The sequence below is a fragment of the Gavialis gangeticus genome, unplaced genomic scaffold, assembly GCF_001723915.1.
Source record: "Gavialis gangeticus isolate Ggan-Ray unplaced genomic scaffold, GavGan_comp1, whole genome shotgun sequence".
In the NCBI taxonomy this organism is placed as follows: domain Eukaryota; kingdom Metazoa; phylum Chordata; order Crocodylia; family Gavialidae; genus Gavialis; species Gavialis gangeticus.
Window position 1 is genome coordinate 13617632 of NW_017729030.1, and position 8734 is coordinate 13626365.

Consider the following 8734-nt stretch of genomic DNA (forward strand, 5'->3'; position numbering starts at 1 on the left):
GGGGGGGGGGGTTGATCCCTGCTGCCCCGCACTGTGTGGGGGGGCTCTGCCACAAGCCCCCATTCCAGGCCCTGTCAATGGCTGCCCCACCTGGCCCCACCATCCTTGCTCTTTTAAAAAAAACAACAACAAAAAAACCCTGCACTCACCAGCTGCTACACTGGCCGTCAGGGCTTCTGGGGGCTCATAACAGAGGCCCCCCCCCCCCCAATGCAGTGAGAGGCAGCAGGGATCACATCCCTGCCTGGCAGCATCCAGTGAGTGCAGGGCTTTTTTCTTTTCTTTTCTTTTTTTTTTTTTTTTTTAAAGAGTCAGGACACTGGGGCCAGGCGGGGGCAGCCATTCACGGGGCTAGGAGAGCAGGCAGGGGATGGGGCCTGTTTGATTTGGAGATTTGGCTGATTCGGCAGCGGCCAAATCTCCAAATCAGATTTGGCCGAATCAATTTGAGACAGTGGTTTGAATCACGGAACCGGATCACTGTCCTCCGAATCAGCCGAATCCAAAGCGAATACTAGCCACTTCACACAGGCCTAGTAGACATGCCCACAATAAACCAAATTCTCTCTGAGCAGGTAAAGCCTTTAAGTCTAGGGAAAGAAAACAGAAACTGGTACAAGTGATGCGAAACTGGTTCAGATCTGTAACACAACAGAAGTTGAGTGCACATAAACTGCTTTCAAAATGGCCCAAACCAGTTTACGATAAACCTGGATGGGATATAGCATCAGACTTTAACTGATTTAGGTTAAATTGATTTATTGAACTGATGTCCCAGATCCCCTCCAGATTCAAATTGTCACAGTCCCCCAGCATCCCAGGCTGCTTTGTACCTCCCTCCTCCCCTCCCCCCTCCCTTGCAGGGTCCAAGCTGTCTGCTCCAGCTGAGCCAGGAGACGTGCTTTAGTATCCCCTGGCTTCTGGCCTGGGCCACTGGAGGCATGCGGCTGCATTTCCAGAATCAAAAATGAATATCTGTTCACTTGCTTATTGGTTCAGTCTGCAGCTTAGACGAATCTGTGAAGACTGAATCAATTTAGCCTTATGCTTTTTGACTGTCTGTACTTAGCCTAACAGATGAGTTCTGAATACAGTGGGAGAAGAGTTATTAAAATGCATTGTTTGCTTTGCTTCAGAACAACTGATTCATTATGATGGTGATGTTCTAGTTGGACAGAGATCTTTCTTTTTCCTGTAGATGAAAGCTGGAATCACAAAAAGTGCAGATGCAAAGACCTCAAGGCTCTTGTGGATTGGCTTAGCACTAATGTCCACTCAGGGTGGAGCCCTGGCCTGGTTCACATGGTGGGTCTATTCCTGGGATATAATGGAGCCAGTCACATACTTCATCACTTACGGGAGTGCCATGGCCTTCTATGCTTACTTTGTACTTACTAAGCAGGTAAATCCCATTATATGAATACATCTGAATTAATACTACATGGGAGATTTATTGTGAAGACCAAACCTCGAAGCCAGTACACCTGTTGTATAGAATTGTATTCAGGTTCAATTTCTTGTTCAATGTAAGTTTGGCACAAGCACCTGGATATCTGGATAACAGTAGAGGGTTTTTTCAGCTGTGTGATACTTCCTGTTCTTCAAGGGTCAGGTCCTGACCTGAACTGTTTTAAAAACTTTGGTTATATTTAATGATCATGATTACATTTAATGACATTACAATGAGAATAAGAACCGCCTTGCCCATTTTCTTTGACTCCTGGTACTTGGCCCAGGTGGTAATTGTATTTCAGACTTTGCTACAGAATGTACAGTAAGCACACTGACCTACTAAAGGGGTATAGTCTGGTAATGATGCCAAAAAAACACATCTTTTTGCTGATGTTCGTCTTTTGATCCAGGAAGTCGAAGCGTTTGGAAATTTTCAGGTGTTTCAACTGAAACACATCTACTTGAGCATGTTGCATTTTTTTTCTCCCTTTGTGGCCCACCTATTTTTACTGCTTTTGGATGTGGAGAGGAGAGATCACTGGAATTGTAATGAGAGATAGCTGGAAGACTGCGGAAATGTTCTTAAATAGCAAAAACCCAGCACTTGGACAAGCTGTAGAATATGGACAATAGTCATCAAAGTTTAAAAAACCTCTTTGTTTCTTGTTTATGTCTGGGCCTCTATAGTGGATCACAAATCTTCCTTTTGTTTCTGTATATTCAATATATATATTTATTTAAAATTTTAAGTTACCCTGTAAATAGCCTGAGGCAGGTACCTCTAAACTGATATTGAGATAAAAAAAACAAACAAACAACCCAATGTTTCTACCATCTGCTATTTTCCTCAGTTAGTCTGTAGTGTGTATTATAGATTTCATAGACATTAGGGCTGGAAGGGAGGACCTCGGAAGATCATCGAGTCCTGCCCCCTGCCCAAAGGGCAGGAAGTCAGCTGGGGTCATAGGATCCCAGCAAGACAAGCATCCAATTTGCTCTTGAACATTAACATTATTAATTATTAAGGTTATTAACATTAACCTTGACATACGTGCTCATCTTTTGGCAGCTAAAGAATAGGACTGTGCGAAGCTTCGGTAGCCAATTCAATTTGGAGGTGATTCGGCCCAATTTGGGGACCAAATCTCCCAATCAATAATGCAATAGTTTTTTGTTGTTGGGTGTGGACACAACTGGAGAATATCCAACACTTGCTTGCATCTTGGGTTACTGAGAGAATATGCAAAACATGTGAAATGTCAGGGTCTTGCGGTAAGAAGAAACCTGTTGTTGCTCGGCTGGTTTTGACTGAAAGTTCTAACCCCCCTCCTTTTCTGTTGACACTCAAAAAGGAAAACCTACTTCTCTTCTCTGGGTAAGCCACTCTAGATGCTACCAGTCTGATTTTCATTAATACTTAGCCTTGTCTGGGATGTTCACAAGAACCTTAAGGAATTCTGAGCCCAGCTCCCTCCAGCACCTTTTGAAAATCCCACCTTCTGACCCCAATGGCAGCTATTGGTACTCAGCACTCCTAAAATCAGGCCACACACTTGTTTAATTTTTTCTAACTTCTATAGGATTATGAGGGCATTTTAACTCGATTATCTTCATACAAAAAGAGTGATTTCAATAATAAAACTTGCCTGCATTTTAATATTTCTCTCTACCAACCTCCATACATTCAAACACCTGCATCATTTTTTCTTTACCTCAGGACTATGTTTACCCAGATGCTAAAGACAGACAATTCCTTCACTACTTCTACAGGAAATCCAAAAGCCAGTATTTCGATGTGGAGCAATATAACAAATTAAAAGAGGATCTGGCAGAGGTACGTGCATACCTTGCGGACAGTCAATGCCATTGTTGTTTCACCATTTAATAATCCTTACTAAACCATGAGCCAAGTAGAAAGTAGCTTCTAGATGTAATTTACGCATATTCAGAGGTAGACTGAATAAAGGCAGCATGCAAAAACCCCAGTATAACTAATTTATCATCTTCTTTAACATTTGTACTTATCAGTAATTTCCTTATTTTTTTTCTTTTTGGTTTGCAATTAAATAAAGCCTTTCCACTATATCTGGTATTCTTGCTAGGCTGGAAGATGCTCTAGAATGATGCATGTTAACCTACATAATTTCTTATCTATATTTATTCAGATGTTTAGTTTTCACATTTTATTGTGTCGGAAAAGAAATGAAATTCTTATTTCTTAGATTTGTAGTTTGTAACAAGTTTGTTTCAAAGTTGTTTTTGGATGGAAACCAGAATGTCTCATTCCCAAAAAATTAGCATGTTCAGATTGTTACTGTTGCTTCAAATGAGGCTGTTATATGTGCTGGACACCTAAGAAGAAAATTTAACCACATTAAAACCAATTTTTAAAAAAGCAATCAAATTAATTCATTAATAGATAACAGGGTAAGATGAAAACAACTCTTATCTGAGCTACAGCTTAAGATATTTTTACTACTTGACAGTAACCTTCTGTGGGGAGAATTTTGCAACTGTGTTCTTACATGTAAAGTGTCATTTTCTGTCCAGTTGTTGGAAAAAATGGGCTTCACTTCATCAGCTACAGGTGATAGAGCATGGTGCAGAAGATACATGTTCAGTCTCCTAGAAGGATACTGGTTGCATCTATCTAAGCACACTTTCTGTTGGTCAGTCTGCGTGGGAATGGCTTCTAAAAGGTTAATCCTTAAGAGTATTAGGATCAGGACAATACATTTGTGATTCTTATAGAAAAATCTGTGGCATAAGGTTAGCATCTGGGAAAGCAGAGCCCTGGCTAGGAAAAAGTGATGTCGAAAGCGTGAAATGAAGCTGAAAATAAGGGATAATGAAGGAATTAATGCAGGGAAGAAAAACATCTGTTTAATTCTCTTGTGTTCACAGGCTGAAGAATCCCTAAGACGCCTGCGTCAGCCCCTACACCTGCGTCTTCCAATCCGGGAAATACATGACAAAGACTAACGGGTGTTCCTGTCTCTCTTTCTCTCTTTTTTTTTTTTTTTTTTTTAAATATAATTGAATGTCCTTCCAGAATTGATTAAAACCTTTAGTTTTACAGAATGGGAAAACTTGGATATTTTTGACCACTATAGTTTTGAAAATTACAATAAATGTTGTTGAGACTCTTAGATGGTTGAGGGTTTTTTTATAATGTAAGGAAAATCCCAAAACAACAAAGACACTTAACATGAAATCTAGTACATGTTTTGAAGGATCACATCCATTTTAGTGAACTGATGTGCACTAGGTCACATTGATGTTCTAGCTTTTATTTTTTGCTAGGACTATTTGCTATGTTACAGGCCCGGATCAGAGTGGTTAAACCATGTTATTATGGTTTCATAGCTATAAGAATTAGCCCTGCTCTGGATTTGTGCCTAAGGATGCCACCAGCTAATGCAATAATTAACAGGTCCCTGGCTGTGCAAGGTGTGAGGTCAAAGGTGCCCAGACATGATGATACCCACACCATGTCCTTGTGTACTGCTGGCTACAGAAATTGGTGTACCTTAACCAGGCTGGCCCCAGTGGTCTCTTAGACTTGGGAAGGACTTCTGACCTTTTTAATTAGCTTCAGCAGATTAGTAGCTCAAATAATTAGGTACACATGCCATAAAACCATCTTGGAATTTATGGTCAAGTAATTTTATAGGTTAGTAGGTTTTCTAAGGTCATTATTGAGGTGAGTCCCTAAATTCTTGCTTAAATAGGTATGGGGTTTAAATGCAGTTCTTTATTCATGAATCAGGGCCAAAAAAGTTCTCAGTGCTATGCTACTGGCTCCTATATATCCTCTGACACCTTTTCTTCAGGATCTGTTACTATTTATGAAAGGGGCTAAGTAATATCACCCCAAGCTGAAGCAGCCAGAGGATAATTTGGAATCTTATTTGACATCATCAGCACTAGGGTTAAAGAAAATGAGGATCTGTTTCCCTCTCTCTGGCTCCAACTTTTAATAACAGTGCTACCCTACCTAACAGGCTTAAGCATGGAATCCTGTGCCCACAGACTTAGGATACTGACCTTCAGATTAAGTTACATAATCACAACTGGGTTTTAGAAAAGTAACTATTAAAATAAAGGTATGAGTCAGTTTAATATCAAACCATTCTTGACATTGCATTTTAATGAAACAGATGATCCAAATCACTAGTACGTTTAACAACCTTCCATCTGATTTGTGTGATAAAGGTTAATATTTAAAATGAAAATCTTAAGTCACCCTGTAAATAGCCTCAGGCATGTACCTCTAAACTGATATTGAGATAAACAAACAAACAAACAACCCAATGTTTCTACCATCTGCTATTTTCCTCAGTCAGTCTGTAGTGTGTATTAACATTAACCTTGACATACGAGCTCATCTTTTGGCAGCTAAAGAATAGGACTGTGCGAAGCTTCAATAGCCAATTCAATTTGGAGGTGATTCGGCCCAATTTGGGGACCAAATCTCCAAATCCAAATTGAATTGGGAGACGAAAATCTCTGAATCAATTTGAAGCATCCAAATTGATTCAGAAAAGATTCAGCCACTTCGGAGATTCGGCCATAGACTAAACAGGCAGCTGACAGCTGCCTCCAGCTGGTAAGTCTGTTAGGGCTGAGGGAGGGAAGGCATGTGGGGGAGGGAGGGATTGGGACTGGGACAAGCTGTCAAGCTGGGGAAGGAGGAGGAGGGGAGGGGGGCCACAGGATGCAGGCACGGCTCGCTCTACGCAGAAGGGGCAAGCAGCAGCAGGGCAGACTCCCTGCTCCCAGCGCTGCCGCACCCGCATTTCATTACCTCTGCACTGGCTGGCAAACGGGGACAGAGCAGAGCCCCCGCTCCCAGCACTGATGTGGGCACGGTAGCACTGGGAGTGGGGGCTGTGCCCTGCTGCCACCCGTAGTGCGTCGCACCTGCATTGGGCCTCGCCTCCCCCTCCCGCACCGGCTGGGAAAGTGGCAGCAGGGAAGAACTCCTGCAGCTCCCCCTGCCAAGGCAGAGACAGGCACAGCCAGAGGAACCATGGGAGAAGCCCCCATGGCTACCCTGCCTGGCCCCATCCCCTGCCCAGCCCAGCCCAGCCTCTTGGCACCATGTAAAAAAAAAAAAAAAAAAGATATATATCCCTGCACTCACCGGCTCTGGCAGAAGTGATCAGGGTCTCTGAGGGCTTGTGGCAGAGCCCCTTCATGGCACAGATACAGCACGGCTCAGAAGGGTGCCACACACTGTCTGGGAGCCTGGGCAGCTACAGTAGTCAGCCGGAGCCTGGCACAGCTGAAGGAGCCATGGGAGAACCTGCAGCTGCCCAGCTGTGCCTGCCTCTCCCCAGCCAATCCAAATCTCCTGAAGCCGATTAGGTAAAAATCGATTCAGGACAGTGATCCGAATCTCATCACTGTCCTCCGAATCAGCTGAATCCAAATTTGAATACTTCCCTATTTGCACAGGCCTGCTAACGAACATATTGGTACCTAGTTCCTGGAGTAGCCCTACTCTAAACAGACAGTGCTGTTTCTGAAATAGACTGGCATGCATGACAACTTATTAGAATAGGAGTCTTTCAAATTTACTGACACACTGTCAGGGAAAAAATTTTATAATCAAGCAGGGTAGATAGAAATATGGAAGTCTTCAGTGATCAAATATTGATAACATAATGTTTGCACTGGAGACTGTCAAGTTACTTAAATCACCTTTTAACTGAGCTAATTCAGGCATCAGAAATGGAGCTCAGTGCAGGTTAACTTACCCTAAGAAGCTGACAAGTCTATTCAGCATTGTTTTCTAGTAATTTCAGATTGCAATCCTTTTGTGATTCTTATCTGAAGAAAAGGCACAGGAAATTGTGGGAGAGTGGTTGGCTTGGATTATAAAAAGAATATAATTTGAAATTAGTCTTTTTTTCTGGGTTGTAAAAAGAATATAGCTATCATGTAAGTGAAAGGAGATCTATATTATATAGTTATTTTTCTGATTACAGCTGCGATCTAATGTTGACGGATGAGGTACCAATCCAGTAAAGAAGAGCCCAAACACAGCTTGTTTTTAAAATTTAGATGTATCACAAATCATGTCACAAATTATACAAGTTGGAAGCCTAGAAAAACAAACTGCACGTACACTGTAAAATGTATTAAAATATTTGTGAAGATACAGAAAAATTCCCACAGATGAATATTACTTCCATTCTCAGTAAACTGTTCTGTCAGTGCAAAATAAAAGCAAATGCAGTTTTGAGAATCCGTGAAAAATTACAAAATGCATCTTAATTAGAAAAGTAGACAACAAGAAACTATTCAAGCACCAACCAAACAGTGATTTACTGATTTCCATTTTCGGAACTTATGGCTCCCATCTTCATAGTATCTGAATGCCTCACACTATTAGTACATGGAAGTCATTATTACAGTGATTGTTTTCAAATTCCCTGAGACTGCTATTGCTACAATGCTGATTTATAAAAAGTATTGCTTTGATAAGTCTGAAATCTGATCCCAACATTCATCTTGTAGAGCAGCAGTTCCCAAACTCTGACAGATTGCGCACCACCAATTTAAAATGATATGACCTTAAGCACCGCCACCAAATTTTTGTCATATAAAGTAAGAATTAATTACACAGATTATTAAACAGATTAATAATAAATCTGCTAACACATACCACTGACAAGCTGTCTGCATACCATTGGTGGTATGTGTACCACAGATTGGGAATTGCTGTTGTAGAGAAAGATTCATGGTTTCAATTAGGGGCGCACCAATATATTGGTTGGCTATTGGATCGGGACCAATAAAAGAAGAAATTATGTTGTTGGCTTTTTTTTGATGTAGCCAATAATTACAGCCACATGCCTGGAGCACCCTGGTGAGTGCAAGTCTGGTCCCCATACTCTGCTGCTGGCCTAAGCCCTGGCAGACTACAGCAAGCAGTTTGGCAGTGGGGGGGCGCTGTGCTGGGGAGAGGTCCCAGGGCACTGTGCTCAGCAACAAAAGGACCGTTACTGGCTCTCACTTCTGCTGCCCTGGCAATGCTGCACACACAGTAGGGCCTTGAGTCCTGGGGCTGCTGCAGAGGCACTGGGATACGCATGAGCAGGGTAAGGCACGCATGAGGGATGCTCCACTGTGCTGAGCACCGGATGCCTTTGCAAAAGTGGTTTCTCCCCAGCAGCTGTGGGATCTCGGTTGCATGGGGCCTGCCAGCACTGAAGCAGCGGTGTGCTCGGGCCCCAAATGTGCCAATGCCACTGTCTGCGTAACAGTCCGCCCA

At 42.3% G+C, this 8734-nt stretch overlaps 1 protein-coding gene across 1 annotated transcript in view; it reads left to right on the top strand.

Moving 5' to 3' along the window:
• Positions 1–4597, top strand: part of MCUB (mitochondrial calcium uniporter dominant negative beta subunit) — an 18662-nt gene extending 14065 nt beyond the window's left edge. Inside the window, exons 5-7 of the mRNA XM_019521959.1 lie at positions 1199–1402; positions 3170–3286; positions 4357–4597. Of these exons, the coding sequence (XP_019377504.1) occupies positions 1199–1402; positions 3170–3286; positions 4357–4434 (399 nt within the window). The 3' untranslated portion in view covers positions 4435–4597. The remainder of the gene's footprint in view (positions 1–1198; positions 1403–3169; positions 3287–4356) is intronic.
• Positions 4598–8734: the final 4137 nt, after the last annotated feature.